Here is a 20,067-nt window from a genome sequence, read left to right on the forward strand (position 1 = left end):
CTACTCACTGAAGGTAACTAACACCCTTGCTCGCATTCATCCCCTCAATTCACGCTCGTCCGTTATCCTTCAAACATAGCTACAGAAAGCATTAATAATCTCCAATGCCACTTTTCTCGCTTCCCGTTTCAGATTGCCCACCAGCAGCGCCAACACCAACGCCAGGACATTCAATTAGCCTGCTATCGGCGTTTTTAAGTGGAATTAAACAAATCTACCAGAGTGAACTTCACTTCGTCGGAAACATTTTGGAACCCGGTGATGCTGCACCCTCTGCCCCTTGTTGACCTCCACGCCCGCACGAAGATGAGATAATGAAGTGTGAAATCGAAGTTCTGTTCCGTCGGTGCGAAGCGTTTGAGTTTGAAATAACGTAGATGAGTCCCATTGGGACCGATCGATTCAGAGGGCTGATATCAAAAGTGGAAGCTTAACTTAAACGTGAAGATTAGTGTTTTCTTTAGAAGAACGTTAACGATCCGATCTCAGCGCCTGGTGGATAAATATTTCCTTGGAAAAACGTTGAATATAATGAGCGCATGTAGAAGCACGAGGAAAAAGCAGGTGGTGGTGGTTCTCTGGCGAGCACTGGCTCTGTTGGGGGTGTGTGTGTGTTTGGTACGAGCCGTACCGTTGATCGGGAATGACTCCGTGCCACACATAGTGACCGAGATGGACATGGTTTCGCCGGAAATGGAGTCGGAGTTGTCGCAGGACGGCAACCATACCCTATTGCTGGAAGCGAACAACACCTTTCAGCACATACATGAACCAATAATGGCACAATCGAAGCGAGCGATGTGCAAATGCTGGAACTCGACCGATGAGTTTCTCGATGAACTACATTGTCGCTGCGAGGGCAGCTCTATAGTGCGGGTTCCACAGAAGCTAACCGCCATGCACAAACTAACCCTGGAGAAGGTGGGCATCAAGCGATTACGGGAAAATGCCCTATCGGTGTACGCGGCCGATCTGCAGGACTTGTAAGTACATGTAGTGTAGGTGGGTGCGAGTGCACCTGTACGATAACGATGATGTGGAAAATTTGCATTCGGTGGGATTTGCTATTTCCCAGTGGAAACTGGTTCCTTCCGGGAAGCAAGGGCACCTTTTTGCAGAGAGATAAATCCTATCAACTGACTTTTGCACTACTGCTGATTGCTACTGGCATACTGAACCTGAAGCACTAACAAGGGTGGTGATTGGCTTTCTCAAGGGTTTGAATTCCATGCCTGCCATTGGCGGTATTACTGGGGGTCGTCAGGGAGGCTTGATTTGCCTGGGGTTGGCTGTCCGCACAATGTATGTTTTGTTTTTTTTCTCAATATAGTATGAAGTACTTTGGTTACTTGGTATTCAGTTCAATTTTTTATATAGTACTTGATAGGAGATGATTAACCAGATTCGTGCCTTCCTAAGATTGACCATGGCTCGCTTTCTACTCTCTAAATACAATTTTCACACTGCCATACTCTAACGGAAATATCAATTCTTAATTTTCATCTCCTCATCTTTTGTATAAAATGTTCACTTTGTGTCTGATTTTGACGTTGAGCATATTAAACTATGCAAATCTTCATATATATATATATAAATATGAGAGTTACACTCGATTAATTATAAAAAAATAAATTTATTTTCCTTTACTTTAACACTACATGCACTCACTGTCTCTTGTTAACCTTAAACTCGATAATTAAACACTCACTAGCTGTTAACTAACTCAAAATCAAAATAAGACTGTGCTATTGATTACTTATCAAAGCCTATTTAAAACCTAAACCTGCTTGTTCTGCAAAAACGTCCAGCGTGGTGCTCGTTCCTCCAAATCTGCTGACGCTGGCTTGGTGACAACGGATGTGTGGTCGGTGGCGTGATATCGGATAGTACTTTGTACCTTAGTACTCAGCATAATTCTGGGGTTCTGGCGCATAACTCCTCCGGGGGTAGAATAAAGGACGTCCTCGGACTTCTGTTTAATCCTTTTCGGACGGCATGTCCTCTCTGCTTCTTATCTTGATAACTACTCGCTTTCTAAAAAGACAAGTAACCGTTATAATTATTATAATTACCATCGTCGTTGACAGTCCTCCAAAGGCGGCGAGCAACAGGTTCTTGTGTTCGAACTGCTTCAACTTGATGTTCTCCAATTGTCTCCTATTATGAATTGTTTGATCGTGGATGCTGGGAATGTCATGTTGTCGTGCGATGTTCCACTTTATCGCAAGACTCGGGAATGCTCCTTGAAGTTCTTTTGCGTTGCTAATTAGCTCTTCTGATGTGAAGGTCTGCTCATCTACCTGTACGCTACAATTGTAGAAGGTTATGATGAAGTTTCCTTTTAGTGTGCGATTATGCGGTCCACAATTTGATTTCATTTGTGACCCTCTTGCGTTGTTTACTAAAATCTTATTATTTGTTATTAGTACGACTCGTGTACTACGGTCGAACTTTGCGTTACAGTGACTTTCTTTTCCTAAAATGATGTGAACCGAGCAGTTATCTTTCAATGGTTCTAGGAAAAGGTCCTGTTGAATTGTACTACTTGGGTTTGTAGTGCTAAAAAGATCGTATCCGCTCCGGACAACGTATGGAGGGAGATCTGTGATAACGGTGTTTTGTACCGTTAGTGGTATTATTTGAATAACCTCGCAATTTCCGTTGACTTTTGGAATTTGCAAGATGTACAGCAATAGGTCGCCTCTGGTTGCTATTTTGGGTTTAGCATAATTGAGAGCTTCCTCAGGGAACTGAGTTTGTATCCCTTGTTCGTTGAGTAATGTTTCTATTGAAAGTATTTCCTTAAGTGATAGTAATTTACTGTTGGCGAGTTCTATCCTGGTTCTCAGAATTGTATCCTCCAATTCCTCTAAAATGTTTTGTTGTATCCATGTAGAGGAGAAGTGTGATTGCGTCCATTTCCTCCAGTAGAATTTTGTTTTCTGTGGATTGTTGTTCGATGAGTCTGTTGACGGTTATCATAATCTCGTCGATCCTGGTGTTGATGATATTGTTGACTTTTGTTTGTTGATTGTTTTGGTTTATCAGGTTGTTGAGTGTAGTGTTGATGATCTTCAAATCGTCGGCGTCAGGCGATCCAGCGATCCATTTCCAAGCGACTCCTAATGTATCCCATCTTTTGGTCCTCCTGGGCTTCATCGGCTTCAGTTGATGCAGGTTGCTAACAAGTTCCCTACTCTTTTGCAAAATTAGATTTGATATTGGAATTTTCCTATCTATTTGCCTAGCTATCTTTGAAAAAAGGTAGACGTTGTTTTCTAAATTCGTAATGTTGATTGGATGAATTATTCTAATGTAACCTGTCTGTATTTTGCAATCATTTGTCTTGAGTAATAGTACTGGATCAGTCATTAAATTACGAATTTCCATAAATTTAGAATAAGTGAGTGTAATAAAAACTTTAAAAATTACAACTGGCGTTAGTGAGTGCATCTGGAATTAGAAGAAAATATTTAAATTGACATTAGTGTTCATTGCTCATTGCTCTATTCATACTGCATTGGACATCCCGTATCCAACATGTGTGATGTAGAACAGAGACGAGTTGTGTTTGTTCACATCGACCGATACTGAGTGGTTGCGGTACAAGCACATATCGTCGGTAATAGACGATTGTTGTGTATTGAGAACGCTTGCGCAAAAAGACTAAGGGAGGGAAAAGGATTCGAAACTCATATGTCATTAGCCAAATACATCCGTAGACCATAGGTCCACCGTTGTATAATTGGCAATGCACCCGTGTACTGAATGGGAATTGTGGGTTCGAATCCCACCGGTGCACTTAGATTTTTTCGCAAATTTTCTCACACGCACGTCTCTTACCGATGATATGTGCTAACCTCTCAGTATCTTCTAACTGTCGCATATAACAAATTGACATTAGTATTAATTATTCGTTTTCCTTAACCTTTTAATTTTATTTTTATGTCGCTTGATTTTCTTATTAGTTTTTAAATGTCTTGTCTGTAACTTCCTTTGCGTTTGTTGGTTTAGCTCTTGGGTCTAGTTTTTTCCTGATGTTAGGTATCACAAATACCTCTTGTCCGTCATTAAATGCGGTGCGTCTTCTTTGTTTTTATTCTGTTTTTCTTGATTAGCCTTAGCTTTATTTAAATTTATCTTTACTTTGTCGTAAACTTTTTGACTATTCTCGTTAATTTGGTTGAGATTTATTATGTTGTTGTGATTGAAAATAATTTCGTTAGGAGAGAACTTGGTTGCTGAATGTATTGAAGTGTTGTAAAGGGATATTGCCAAACAAACTAGGGCAGGAGTATCTAGATTTGGAAATTTATACTTGTTAGTGTTAATAATTTCGATTATCGTTGAATGTGTCTTTTCAACTTGTCCATTTGATTCGGAGCAAGAAGCATAGGCCAATTCAACGTTTAGGGCGTCCAAATATCCTTTCAGTTGTAGTGACATGAAGGTTGTCTCGTGGTCTGTAATAATCTGTCTTGGTGTCCCATAGTTACTGAAATACAGTGCCAAAGCGTTTTTCACGTCAGTTAAATTTTTTGTTTCCATACAAACCATTTGGGCGTGTTTAGAAAAAGAGTCAACCAGCGATAGAAAATTGTGTTTATCAATTTGAAAGATGTCCATGTGAACACGGTCGAATGGTTTGTCGGTCGTTGGTCTGGGAGATAGTTTGATGTTGTATGGCTTCCTCTCGTATTTATGCATGTTGCACATTTTACACGTTTGGATAACCATTCTAATTTTTGCTGCCATCTTAGGGAAGAAGTAGCTTCGGTTTAACTGGCTTTCTACTTCAGTAGCCCCACGATGCGCTCTATTGTGTTCTTTGTTTACTAGAACATCTTGTCTTTCCTCATTTGCTTCTTCTTCTACTTGTAGCTGAGTCAACACAAAATGTCCTCTTTGATTAAAATGAGTTTTGTATATTTCTTGTATAATCGGAATAATTTCCTCTGGGGCCATTATCGCTGTCTGTTTGTTGTCGTGGTATTTTTTCAGTGCGTCAGTTATAACGTCTGCGTCAAATTCATTCCTACAAATTATAGTCCTTCGAAAATTTGTAAATGGATTTTCCGAAAGGTCTGCGTTTATCCGGGACTTCCTGAAAATAATTTGATTCCTATAATAATTAATGGGTCGTTCTACACAGTGTATGTAGTAGTCGTCCGATGAATTCGCCGAATGGATTGTGTCACTATCTGATTCGTTATCCTGAATTTCCTCATTTGGTACTTCATTTTCCTGGTTTGATGCCTCGTTTTCCTCGTGCGGTGCCTCATGCTCGTTACTCGGTGCCTCAATTCCCACATTTTCCGTTTCGCTTTCCTGTGTGCTTGAATCATTCTCTGAAATGGTAGAATCATTATTATGCAAATTGACTTCACAGTGTGTTTCCTTTTTTCAGTTTTCCTGCTGAGTGCATCAGCGACCACGTTTGTTTTTCCCTCTTTATAAATTATTGTATAATCGTAATTTTCGAGTTCCGTTCTCCAGTTTAAAATTTTTTGGTTTTTGTTGCAATTTTTTATGTATTGTAACGGTTTGTGGTCGGTAAATAGTGTAAACTTATTACCGTATGGATATGGTTTAAATTTATCAATACCCCACATAATTGCCAAAGCTTCTTTTTCTATTGTACTGTAGTTTGATTCACATTTGGTTAGAGTCCTACTGCCGAAAGCTATAGGTCTCTCGATTTTGTCCTGTATTTGTGAGAGAACAGCGCCTATTGCGTAATTACTTGCGTCAGTCGTGAGGATAAAAGGGAGGTTAAAGTCGGGGTATGCAAGGATTTGGTCGGATGCTATGATTTGTTTTAATTTTGAAAAAGCTGTCTTATAGCTCTCATCGTGAATGTCTACTGTTTGATCCTTTTTTAGAAATTTTGTCATGGGTTTCACTATTTTGGAATAATCCTTAATAAATCTCCTATAATATCCAGACAGCCCTAGGAATTGTTTGATCTGTTTTTGGTTTTCCGGTAGTTTCCAGTCCAAAATTTTCTTTACTTTTTCTGGATCTTGTTTGATGCCTTCTTGTGTGATTACTTGGCCAAGAAATTCAGTTTCTCGACGCATAAATTCACACTTGTCGAGTTGAATTTTCAAGTTAAATTCCGCAAGTCTTCTCAAAACTTTAGCCAAATTCTTTATGTGAGTTTTTAAATCTTTTCCGATAATTATGATGTCATCTAGATAGACAAAGCAAATTGTACCAATGTAGTCACCCAGTATATTATTCATGGCACGCTGAAAAGTAGCCGGTGCATTCTTCAGACCGAAAGGCATTCTGGTAAATTGAAAATGGCCTAACGCAGTGGAGAACGCTGTTTTTGATTGATGATCCGGGTCCATCTCAATCTGATGGAATCCAGATTTTAAGTCCAATGTTGTGAAGTAGGCTGATTTGCCTAGATTGTCTAAAATTTCTTCGATTTGTGGTATGGGGAATTTATCACTTATTGTTTTATCGTTAATGTTTCTGTAATCAATCACAACTCTAACTTTGCGTTTTCCTGACGCATCAATTTTTTTTGTACCACCCAGATGGGTGAAGAGTAGGGGCTGGTGGAATGTCGTATAATGCCGTTATCTAAAAGTTCTCTAATTTGTTCTTCAACGTCATTTTTAAATGCATGGGGGTAACGATATGATTTGGTGTAGACTGGTCTGTGGTTATGATTCTATGTTTGATTGCAGACGTCGCTGTTAATTTTTCATTTGGTCTAAGCAGAATGGATTGATTTTCTAAAATAGTGTCGAAAAGATATTTCTTCTCTAATTTCGATAAATGGCTGGTACGTATAATTTTTTCAAGAGTTTCGTCTGTTATTTTGTCATGTGGCTCAATAGGGATAGGTGCTATTGTTTCAAAATTGTTTATTTTTATTGTGAATTCTCCGTGTATGGTTGGGGCGCATTTTTTGTTCGTAAGAATTTTAACTATTGATTTTTTATCCTTTGATTGATACAGACCGGGTTCTATAATAATTGATTTGTAAAGTTTCTGGAAAGTTGGTACTAACCAGTCACCATCTTTAGTTGTATTAATCTGAATGTTGTGGGAAAAAAGTTTCCTTACAGGAAAGTATTTTTCATAAGGTATTTGAATGTTTCCAATTTGTATTGTTTCTGTTCCATAATCTATTTTTACTTTATATTTAGCTAAAAACTCCGAGCCAATGATTCCATCGAAGAAATCATGGAAATTCAATTCATAGTAATGTTGGGTTGGGAGATCATAGCCAATAAGGTTTGCTCTCCCTTTTCTATTGATTGTATGATTACCTGCTATGTTTTTAATAGTTGTATTTTTACTGGGTATGAAATTTGTAATAATCCCAGGTCTAATAACGTTTTTATTGGCTCCTGTATCTATGAGGAGTCTGATGATCTGTTTTGTTCGGCTATTTTCACTAGTTATAAAAGGTAAGTAATTTAAGTTTTGTTTTGTGTGTTTTACCCCCAGCAAAAATTTACGTCTATGTTTTCTTCTTCATCCGATGACTTCTCATCGTCCGATATTTCCCTATTATTAATTATTTGCTTTCGGTTGAGGATGAGTTTACTCCTCACCGACCCAACTTCCATAGGTTCCGGAGCCTTTTCATCATAATAGTCCGATTTATTTGTGGTTTTTTGATTTGATTCATTAAATTTTGGTTTTTGTAAATATTCTTTGGGCTTTTTGAAATGTTTTTGAGGTACCTCCATATTATTGGCTGTACTCTCTTTGCTTTTAAATTTGCAAACGAATGCGTAGGCGGCTTCCATGTCCACTGGTCCAGCGGCTTGAGCGTATCCGAAATACGGCTATTTTAAACCAGCTAGGAAAGCTGCCAGTGCATCTTCTTCTATAAATGCATTGATTGCATCCCAGTTATCTTTATATTTAGGCTTTTGTTTAGCCAGTGTTTTAATGTTTTGAACAACGTCCTTACAACGGTTATAATATTTATGAACCGTCATATTTTCGGTCATTCTAGTCTGCCATAGTTGGCTCTTGTAGAATGTAAGCTCCTGGCGATCGCCCAGGGCATTTGTTAGAATTTCCTTTATGTCTTCAAAGCTTTGCGGATTTCCCGCAAGGCAGATAATGTCTTTTGCCCTGCCTTCGATCTTATTGACGACGGCAGTGACAAATATCGAAAACTGGTCGTCATTGACTAAGTCTTTAAAAACATTCAGCGTACTTTCTGCGGTTGATAACCACGCCGAAAGTTGCTTTCTATTCCCATCGTACCGCGGGATTACTTTGATGGGATCCGGGATTTTGAATAAAGTTTCGACTGCTGTGTTAGCATTTCGTTGTGTTGCGCTACCAGCTTGCCCTGTGGCATTTGCTTGCGATAGCGTGTTTAAAATTTCTTGCTGCTGTGTTTGAGTAGTCTGTATGGCCTGCAGTGTTTGTGTCAGGCTTTGGATTTGCGCAACTAGCTGGTCCATTTTGGATTCTTCGCTGTCAATGATAAATAAATCCTCTATATTTGGGATGTTATTTATCGGGATGTGTGAGAATTCTGCACTTTCACCACTAGATGCTTCGGATTCAGAGCTGCTTTCGGTTATTTTCAATTGGACCGAGTTAAATAAGCGCCTGGTTCTTTTCAAAGCGTTTAGCGACTTTGGCTAATTCTAAAGTCAGCTAATTCTGCTTTCGTTAATTTGTAAGATTGTGAGAAAATGTCACCTATCTGGTAGTACGAAATTTCTCTAGAAGCCCACTAAAAGTGTTGATTCGCTTCTTGGAAGCCCACAAAATTGTGTTGATTCACTTCCCTACGTAATAAACTATTAGGGACGTAGATAATTAATTACTCTCACAGCTAATTACCCGCTTTCCGATGCGCCTATCTGGTAGTACGCTATCGGTACACGTTGATTCGCAAAAAGCAAGAGAAAAAAAAACTACTTACGGTTTTGTTGCTGTCGTGGTGTCGCGTAAGCCGGGCTGACGTTGCTGGTCTCCAGGTGCCGTTTGCGGAGGGATCCTCAACTCCTTCGACGACGAAATTGTCTGCTTGTCTCGGATGCTCTTTCGCGGGATCACTTTAATCACGTTTTTAGTGCGTAATTTTTCCACTTTTTAACACAAATAGTCACTCAGCCGACTCCGGACGGCTGCGCCAAATATGAGAGTTACACTCGATTGATTATAAAAAAATAAATTTATTTTCCTTTACTTTAACACTACATGCACTGTCTCTTGTTAACCTTAAACTCGATAATTAAACACTCACTAGCTGTTAACTAACTTAAAATCAAAATAAGACTGTGCTATTGATTACTTATCAAAGCCTATTTAAAACCTAAACCTGCTTGTTCTGCAAAAACGTCCGGCGTGGTGCTCGTTCCTCCAAATCTGCTGACGCTGGCTTGGTGACAACGGATGTGTGGTCGGTGGCGTGATATCGGATAGTACTTTGTACCTTAGTACTCAGCATAATTCTGGGGTTCTGGCGCATAACTATATATTTTGAATTTATTTATTTATTTATTTATTTCGTCAAGCACAGTAGACTACATACAATGGTTACAATGTTTTACTTACATACTATGCATTATGTATATTATGTTTTAGTTGGGTTTTAATTTCTTATTTTGACATAGTGATGACATCACAGTGTAGATTATACTGTCGCATCGTTCGATGGCCCCTTCATTTTTTGCGTAATTTGTTCTGTGTGATTTTTCTGAGAATAATTTTCGTGTTCTTAGATGCCGACAGGGTGTGTAGAAGTTTAATTTTGAAAGTATTTCGGATGATTCTATGCGATGTGAAATAATGTCATTAATGAAGAAAAGCATTGCAAATTCGCGGCGTTCTTTGAGTGTTAATATGTTGATGAGCATACAGCGTGCTTCATATGATGGAAGAGGAAATGCGGTCCAATTCAATTTGCGAAGGTCATATAAAAGGAATTGTTTTTGGACGGATACTATGCGTTCCTCGTGTATGGCAATGTACGGATTCCATACTATGTTACAGTTTTCCAGAATAGGTCTTACGTATGTAATATATAATAATTTGATAGTGTATGGGTCTTGAAAATTATAGCTGAACCTCTTAATGAAGCCCAACATACCTACTATTTACTTTGGAGTCTACGATCAAACCTAGGTCCCTTACAATTTTTAATTTTTCTACTTTTTGGTTGCCTAAAGATATTTCAAACAAAGCGTTTCTATTTTTCTGCTAAATACAATTGCGTTGCATTTTTTTTACATTGAGTTGGAGTAGACTTTTACTATACCAAGTTTTGAATAAGTTGATTTCATTCTGGAATTTTTCTGTGTCGCTAGAATTACTTATTTCCATGAAGAGCTACATGACGTCTGCATATATAAGAACTTTTATTTTTTTTATAAGTATGTAGGAAATGTCGTTTACGTACAAAATAAAAAGAAGTGGGCCTAAATGAGAACTTTGGGGCACCCCAGAGGTGCCCTAAATAGGTTCTGAAAGTTTATTCTGAAAACAAACTATTTGTTTGCGTTGCGTTAAGTATGATTGGAGCCAATTCAGAAGTCCAGATTCCATTCCTGTTTTTTGCAATTTAAAGAGTAATAATGGTATGTCGATTCGGTCAAATGCTTTACTGAAGTCAGTATAAAGAGCTTCCACGTGCTTGCAATTGTCCATTGCGTTAAGAATGAAGGTTACAAATTCAAGAAGATTAGAGGTAGCTGAACGATCTTTAAAAAAAGCCGTGCTGTTTGTTTGTAATTTGATTTCTTACTTGCTGAAAATTTTTGTCGTTTAAGATTGATTCAAAAAGTTTTGGGATGCAAGAGATAATGGCAATTCCACGATAATTACGGATGTCTGATTACTTGCCTGATTTGAAAATATGCACAAAATGAGACGAATTCCAAGTTTCAGCGAATTTCACATTTTTCAGAGACATAACGTTTGCATTAAAACAATTCATTTTTTTTTTGATGGTGATAAAAAAAGCTAAGACAGATAATTTCTTTTGATAAATTTCCCATGGAAGGTAATTATTTAAGCTTACTTGCATAAAAATTAACCGGACCTTTCGCCATGGCGGACGAAAACATGCGTCTAGGCATGTTTTTGAGTTCTTTCTTCGTTTTATTTATCAATTCCTCCTCAGTTTTCGTGACAAACCCAATGGAGTAGATCTTACGCTTCAGGTTTGCCCAGAAATTCTCGATGGGACGCAGCTGGAGGACGTTGGGCGGGTTCGCCGACTTGGGTACCACATCGCTTCATCTCCTCCAACGATCGCTTCGAGTAGTGGGCCGACGCCAGATCCGGCCAGAACACCGCGTCTTCGCCCTTATGGTATTTCTTGATGAACGACGCAACTTCCGGCAGGCATTTCGTACTTTCCCCGTTCACGGCCAGTCCGGAGCGAAAGAAGAGCGGCTTTGACATCCCCTTCTCGCTGATTGTCAGCCACAGCAGCACCTTCTTGGGGAACTTGGTGTGTGAAATGAACTTCACCTCGGCGCTCACTTCCTTCGTGGGGAAAGTAAAATACGAAGTCGTTGCCATCCAGGGTGAAATAGGTCTCGTCGTCCATCACCACCGCCACGTCGCGATTCGCCGGGAAAAACGAGTTGACCATCTTATTCAGCCGCTGCCGCTGCGTAATTGCCTGCAGCTCCGAAACCAGTGGACGTGACTTCCGCTTCCTGACATGTATGTTCATGTTCGCCAGGTACTTTTTCACTGTTTGGCCGGCCAAGCGCACGCAGCGATGTAGCCACTTTTCCCTCGGTCTTTCTCTTCAAAATCCTTTGGAGCTTCTTGTCGCTCAGGGTCGTCGGCCGTCCGGAACCGGGCTTTCTTTCGATGCTCGGATTGTTGTCTAATAGTGCCAAGATGTTTTAGATGCCAGAACGGACGTATCCGGCCGCAAGATGTCCGTTTTTGACGCGGTGGGGTACCGTTCTTTGAACGCACACACTTCTGAACGGAGTTGCTTCACTGTTTTTGCCATCACGGTTAGAGTTCGACTTATAGAGTTGTCAAATTTTGTCTGCTGACTCATGGGTTACTATGATTGATGCTGCATGGTTAGTTTCGTCAGTGCAGGTGAAGGTAAACCCATGAAACATCGACAATTTTTGTCCATTTTTTTTAAATGCAAACATTATTGAAAAGGCGTTCTAAAGGAAGGGTGAGTTGTTCTGAAAGATTCTTCAAGATTCAAGTGCAATTCCGTCAGGTCCTGGTCCTTTAGATGCGTCCAAATTTTTTAGTGCATTGAGGACTTCATGTTGACATATTTGATTGACAGATATGTTGTTGGAGAGCCCCTTGCTGCAAGCGCACCTGATGTTGCGGAAACCTTGCACCACGCATACACATACAACAGAGGGTCGGAAAGCGGCATGACAGGTAACGTCAACGGCTGTCAAAGGGTGAGTAGGATAAGGAAAAACAACAAAACATAAAACACAATATCTTCAAAACAGAGTGTGCAGAGAAATCTAATTCTAAGTTACTACTAAAATTTAACTTAAATTAGTGTGTTAACCTAAAGGAGCTTACGATTAGTGTTTGCTGACGTAATACTTGGTAATTATATTGCATTGAATTATTGTTACTGAAATTAATGAAATATGTTACCGTCTATTTCGAGCCTAACCTAAACTTATCTGCTAAACTGCACAATCACGGTAAGGCAAATTCAGTTAAACTTATGCTAAACATTGATTATATCCTAATTGTAGACAGCGACTCCAGCGAAAATACACGATCCGACTAGACAGGGACTGAACGTAAGGGACTAAACGTAAATCAACTTTTCGGTCAACTTATTGTACGGACATACATTTACACCCACTTATGCAATAACCAACATAGAAATATGTTAAAATATGAATTCACACACACACTACTGAATTATGTACAACTAACAGAATTCATGTGCACCTTGTTCTCCGCCAGGAAAATTATAATCAACCGTTTAATAACACCCACATTCTGTGTTTCATTGCGGTGATTATTATTTTGGAAATAACCCTTGCAGTACCGTTGGTCCGAAAACCAACATCTTATAATTTTCGTTTATGTCGGAAATGTCGAGTCGCGATGCAAATGGTTCTGGTAAGAGAGGAAAGGTTTCATGTAAGGACAAAACGTCGAAATTAAACTCGGAGGAAGTGGCTGAAAGGGTAGATGTGTCAATAGTGGTCACGGAAGCTACAGTGGAGGATCAAACCTTGGCTGGTCGGACTTGCAAATCCTGCAAAGGTGCAGATACTGACGAGATGGTTCAGTGTGATAAGTGTCACAAGTGGCATCACTTTGGCTGTGTTGAAGTTACGGAGGAGGTAGAAGACCATAGTTGGAGATGTCCAAAGTGCGTTACGGCAAAATGGGCACAGCGAACGGGATCTACTTCCAGCAAACGACTTCAACCAACCGGTGTCGCAAATGGTCGCACGGAGATACAGGAGCATGAGAAGTCGGACAGCCAGGAGCAACAACGTTTCGAAAGCAAGAAAGCTGACGGAAGTGTGGCATCGAGCATCCAGTCATCGTCATCCCGTAGATCGTCCAGGACCCTTTTGAAGCTACAAATGCAGCAGCTAGAGGAGGAAGAAAAGTAAGTTGGCGAAGCAGTTTCTTTCGCACTTTTGCAGGAAGCAGCCAGCGGGAGGAGTTCAACGACTAATTCCAGCATGAGCAGAGTACGAGACTGTGTGAGTGTCAACAACACACGTCGTCAAGAAGGTGGTATGTTTAACCCGGACGCAGATGTCTTCGATCCACAGCGGTACTCAACGCAGAATCCAGGAACGTTAGTAGGCATAAATCTGCTAGCAGCACCGAGAGAATTCATTTCCACTGAGACAGGATCAACTGACCATTGGACGAACCTTTTAGATGAGAGAAATGTCCAGTGATGCAACGGGACCAGCGAGTACGCCTGTGGCAGTCTGCAATCAGCAACGCAGAGTGGCCGATATGGCTGTGTATTCTTCGATGCGTGGCGTGGGAATCCAGAGGAGTGGCCTATATTTTTCTCGGTTTTTACCAACTCAACAGCCATGTGTGGGTTCACAGACGCAGAAAACGCAATCCGGCTACAGAAAAGCCTAACAGGAAAGGCATACGCAGTGAAGAGTCGCTTGATGCACCCGTCGAACATGAACCAAGTCATCGCTACGCTACGGATAAGATTTGGGCAGCCAGAAGCCATTGTCCACTCGCTGATTGCAAAAATTACGGCCGTGCCGGCGTTAAGAGAAGGCAAACTCGAAACGATAATGGATTTTGCCGTTGAAGTTCAAAACTTTTGCGCCATCGTGGACGCGTGCGAGTTGGAGGAGCACATGTATAACGTGTCACTGTTGCATCAACTCGTCTGTAGATTGCCACCGTCCATCAAACTGGACTGGGCCAGGTATCGCCAAACGCTTCCTAGGGCCAACCTGGCGAACTTCGGAAACTGGATCTATTCCCTAGCAGAAGCAGCTAGTATGGTGACCATCCCTGGAATTCAAGATCCCAAGCCCTCGCGGAACGAGCCACGGCCCACCAAGAAGGGCAGCGGCTTCCTTAACGCGCATTTGGACTCGAATGCTCCAGAATCGCATTCGTGGAAGGAGACTGTTCAAAAACCTTCGAACAACGAGTGCCTGGTTTGCAAGTCCAGTTGCAAAGCAATTGAAAAATGCAAACAGTTCTTGGAGTTATCGAGAGATTCCCGGTGGGCTGTGTTTCACGACTTCAGTCTGTGTCGTCGCTGTCTGGGGAAACATAGCGGTGGATGTAAGGCCCAGCCGTGCGGAAAGGATGGTTGCACGCGGAAGCATCACGCACTACTTCACAACGAGAATCAGAACAAGAAGGATGCGGACCCGATGACCGACGAAAGTCAGCCAGATCGACAGGATGCGAGCTCATCAAGACTTGAGTGCAACACTCACCGTTCTAGCTCCAGCACTTCTCTATTCCGTTACATCCCAGTCACACAGCACGGAAAGAGCGGGTACGTGCAGACGTTCGCATTCTTAGACGAAGGTTCAAAGCTTACCCTCATGGACCAAGACCTAGCTGACAAGCTCGAATTGGATGGAGTGGAAAGCCCACTGTATCTTGACTGGACTGGTGGCACTGTTCGTTGCGAGAGAGACTCCTTAATCATTACCGTTTCGATTGCGGGCAAGTACGACGGAGCAAAGATGTTCAAACTAAATGAAGTGCGAACGGTGAAAGAGCTTCAGTTGCCACGGCAATCCTTAGCCGCAGGAAGGATGGAGGAACAGTATCCGTATCTGCGTGGCCTACCCATCGAGTCATACGAAGACGCCCGACCACGAATTCTGATCGGCCTTAAGCACGCAAACGTTAGCCTCGTACTGCGGAGCCGGGAATGAATGCAAAGAAGTCGCGGTCGCGGTCTTTTCAGAAAATGTGGTGTATACTTCCTGAAAGAAATTTGATGGATTTTCACCTAAATTTCCATCAAAATGCATTCGTGATGGAAAATTATTACATTTCAATTTCGTTTTTTACATAATTGAAAAAGTAACACCCCAATGGGTCTAGGTTCAATCCCAGCCGAGGTCGGTGGGATTTTTCTGAGGCATAAAAATCTCTGGTCACGTTTTCCTTCGGAAGGGGGGAAGTAAAGCCGTTGGTCCCGGCCCATGTGTGTTGAATGGGTACGATATCCTACGCAGGTGTGGAAGCTGCCTTCCTGCACATTCGGTTGCCGTCAATGGATGGCAATCGATGTCCGTCGGTGATTGGCACTAGATTGCGGAACAGAGACCGACGTTAAATAAAGGACAGAATAATTGAAAAAGTTCTTAGGATATGATTTGACTTCATTTTCGACTTTACTTATATTCTTCATGTGCAGTGTTAATGGCTGTGTTGAGTTGGTTGCATATGTTATGATAGTGTTGTAAATTTGTGCGAGTGTTTTTCTTGTTGTATAATTTGTGTGCTTTCTGCCTTTTGTTCTTCAAATGTTTTAGTTGTGGATTGAACCACACTGGCAGTTTGTTGTTTTGTGTTCGCCTGCTTCTTTTTATTGGTACGGTCCCTGAAATTATGTTACGAATAATTGAATGAAATCTGCCAACTTAAGTATAGACATTTCCTTCAATACTTATTATATTTTGCCAATGTATTGTACATAGTCTACGTTTGGCTTCTTCGTAATTTGCTTTATGATACTCCGGCACTTCCTCGTACTCCCAGTCGTTAGGAGAAGAAGTACGTGAAACACATCATTTTTCCATAAAGTTGATAATGATGCATACACACAGGAGTCTTCAGTACAGATTGTAAATAAAAGGTCTAAATATGCATGTTGCTGATTTTTCACGTGGTTAATTTGATGTAGACCTAAATATAAGATTTTGTCAAAAAGAAATTGTAATGTTTCGTCTTCACCTACGATTGGAAGTAAAAATGATTCGTTTCCAATGTCTGTGATAAAGTCTGCGTTGCGTTGGTTGAAGTCACCATAAATTTGCAGTTTTACTTCTGGTTCCATATTTGACATGACACTTTCGACAATTTGGAAAAATAATTCAAAGCAATGTTTGTTCGCATGTTCAGGTGGAAAATACACAGAAGTAAAAATGTGTGTTTCACCAGCAATAAGTGCTTTGGCCCATACATGTTCAAATTTTGTGTTCTTATTCGTTTTTATTTCTTCGGAAGTAAAGTCTGCATTGATGGCAATGAGATCACCGCCTCCAGACTTCGCTTCTTACGCTTTCGTCCCAGCTAGTTTCAGTTCCAAGAATTACATTGAAAGATGAAGATAAAATTTTTTTGTTGAATTTCTTTCATTTTGACTGAGCTTTTCATGCGATTGAAATTTTGGCAATACACCAGGATTTCAGTCGTATTCTGTTGAGAAGGCAAAAAAGTTTTTGGAAGAATTTTTATATTTACATTTCTATTTTCTTCTGAAAGTTTCCGAAGAGTGTTGTCGTTTGATGAAAAGGTTCCTTCCGAAGTGTGCGCCAATGTTGATGAAAATTTTGGGTGCTGTAGAATTTATATGCGGCTTCCCTTGTGTGCTGCAGTCGTTGTGTGCGTTCACTAGATAAGAACGCACGATGTGATTCCAGGTCTGCCAGGGCGTCAATGCGTGGGATTCCAAGACTGGACGTCCAGAAAAATTTCGCGCAAAAGTTGTGTGTCCGTCGGTAATCCTTCGGCTGCTAGCATTAAAGTTGAACTTGTTTTCGTTATTCCGCGGACACATACTGAAGGTGGTTGGTTATGCAGGAAAGACAGATAGGTTCGCACAGTATTCATGATTTTAGGGTCCCGCAGGCGTGATTTTTGAAGCGTCTGTCGCCGGCTGCAGATTGTTCCGTAAGCCTTACGACAGGCGGGCGCATTGGGTCAAGGAGTGGTGGGTCAGGCTTTTCAGTGCGCAAGGGTTAATAGTTTCCCCCTTTTTGAAAATTTATAAATTTCGGTGTACTGTCTTTAGTTGGTGATCCAGAAAATTCACGCATGCGGCTAATAATTCTTTGTCCAGGGGTAATGATGTCCATGTGATATTTCCATTTCCGTTGTTGTTGTTGTTGTTGTTGTTGTTGTTGTTGTTATTGATGTTGTTGCTATTGTTGATGGCGTTGTTGTAGCTGTTGACTTTGTTCATGTTGTTATGGTTATGATTGAATACTTTCTGGTGGTGTCTTTTCCGTTGCTTGCGTCTTCTTATGGATTTTTCTTGCTTTTTTTTCCTGAAGTCGACGGGAATGTTGTCTTGCGTCAAATTCTGTCCAGTCCCGTTTCCATATTTTTTTGCTTCCTACGATACGCCAGCTGGACGTGGGTTCTTTAGTGACATTCTGCAATTTACTTTCTAAGATATTGTAAGTGTTCGGTATGGTGGTGTGTGTGGTCGACTTAGTTTTTGTCAATTCTTTCATTTGCGACATTACATCGCATGCTAGGTTGGCATGTGATTTCGCCAAGTCATTCTTGAGTGTAGTAATTAATTGCGGTAGTTGGTTTATTGAGTGCGATGTTGTTTTTGTTATTGCTGCTACTGCTGCTGTTGCCGCTAATTTGGCTGCCGCTTCCACAGCTGTGCAAGTGTCCGAAGGTGTGTCTAAATGTGATGAAATGGCATTTTTCATTTCCGTAGCAAAAAGTTTGTTGCTGCTGGCGACGTTTGACGTACTTAATGTCATTTAGATTTTTTTCTTTATGCTCAAGCGCATTGCCGTGGGTCGCACTGAGACTTTTGATATTTTGCTGCAGTGAACCACTTCTAGTTAATTTCCAATGTTTTCCGAGATGCCATTTAGTGATTTAGTCAGTGCCTTCTGGTAAAATTCATTTATGAACTGATCCTGACAGTCCTGACAGAGGGGTAACATGAAGGTCCGCAAAATTTCTTCATGATTCATCTGTGCGCCTACGCAAGCTGCGTGGAATGTCCGGTTGCAGGTTCCATGGCAGCGCCATAGGAAGCAATTGTCGCTCTGCACACAGTTTATAATTCCACACTTTATTACACTCGCGTCGAAAGGGATACTAAAAAGTGCTTACGCGGGGGTTCACGCGCGGGTCAGTTAATAATAATTAAAAAAAAAGTTTAATTTAAAAATATATACAAGAGCACTGCGAAAGCGCGTCCGAACGCAAAGGTGGTTCGTTGTGGAATGCTTCAACTTCACGCATGGAGTTATACAAACATGATTAGTTAAAAATAATTTTTGTTTAGTTTTCCCAAAAAGACAGTATTTTTTGCTACAACTTTGTCTCAGTCTTAATTTCGATCAGCCACCATTTTCATTGTTTTTTTTTTGCATATAAGACCACATTTGAGCTATAATTATATATTTTTTCCGCTTTTCGAAAACTTTTAATTTATTCATTCATTCAAAAATTGGACCATTACTTGAAAATTTAAGAATTTATCAAACTGGTATATAGGTACAAGTTATAAATTGTATGACTACACCAAAGAGCCACCCACATTAGATCCGTTTGCGTTGCAATGACGTACATTTGACAGTTAGACAAAAGATTTAGCTGTAACTTGGACGCAACGCTTCCGATCCGGATCTAATATGGGGCTGTTCATTAACTACGTAAACAGTTTTTTGGGGATTCTTGACCTCCACCTCCCCCTGCGCAGACAATTGTCCATACAATTTTTTTAAATTATGTATGGGCCGTGCGAAACTGCGTGGAATTTGGTGTAAGCTAAGTGAAAAGACAACTTTGAGCGGAAAGATACTACTGTTGCAATTTTTTGGATCTTAAACGCGCTTTTTAAACAATTTCTAGGCCCTTATTGTTAAGATCAATCAAGCGCTTTGGAATTACGAGTGCTGCATATAAATGGTTTGAAAGCTATTTGTCTGACAGAACTCAACGGACTGTTTTTAATGATTCTGTTTCCAGTCCCGTGGGGAACAACCTTGGAGTGCCCCACGGAAGTGTATTAGGGTCCCTGTTATTTATTATGTATATTAATGACTTGCGACGTGTTTTACGATTTTGTAGATGATACTGTGTTATTCATTGCAGCTAAGGATTTAGATGATGCCGTTTTACACTTTTCGTTTTTGAAGATTTGCGTTCTCTGGTTGGTTGAAGTATAAGAGAACAAGCATAAATGATGTAGCATTTGAGTGGGAGGGTGGTGGTTTCAGAATGTGTTACCATGTGGCCATGTATTGGGTATAGAAAAATACGCCACAAGAGCTGGAGGAGGGGTCGTAAATTGATCAAAAATATGCAACGTCATTTATGGATGCTCCCTAAGAAGTTGGAATTGAATACAAGTAAAACAAAATTAATGGTAATTTCGCTGAATTGAGTAAATGAGAACGTCTCTGTTGTAATTGATGATGAGGCTATTGATCGCGTTCGAAAGATTAAATATCTTGGCGTGATTATTGATGACAAACTTAAGTTCAACTTCCAAAGTGTTTTTATGTGTTACTTCATACGCGAAGTTTGCAATTTCCCGAGTTGGTTGGAAATGCTAACATGAAGCTTTAGTGTGATAATGTATTAGCTAGAGAATGATCGCACACCTTTTGCCTGTAGATTTGAAGACATACTTCAAATCTCCGCGTACATCGT

General features: G+C 40.5%; 1 protein-coding gene across 1 annotated transcript in view; it reads left to right on the top strand.

Moving 5' to 3' along the window:
- Positions 1 to 259: 259 nt before the first annotated feature.
- The window catches only part of LOC135698746 (lutropin-choriogonadotropic hormone receptor-like), a 129,799-nt gene continuing 109,991 nt past the window's right edge, over positions 260 to 20,067 (top strand). Inside the window, exon 1 of the mRNA XM_065218870.1 lies at positions 260 to 983. Coding sequence (XP_065074942.1) covers positions 532 to 983 — 452 coding nt within the window. The 5' untranslated portion in view covers positions 260 to 531. The remainder of the gene's footprint in view (positions 984 to 20,067) is intronic.

The sequence above is a fragment of the Ochlerotatus camptorhynchus genome, unplaced genomic scaffold (genome assembly GCF_037179485.1).
Source record: "Ochlerotatus camptorhynchus isolate MF236.1 unplaced genomic scaffold, CSIRO-AGI_Acam_v1.1 ptg000094l, whole genome shotgun sequence".
Taxonomy (NCBI): domain Eukaryota; kingdom Metazoa; phylum Arthropoda; class Insecta; order Diptera; family Culicidae; genus Ochlerotatus; species Ochlerotatus camptorhynchus.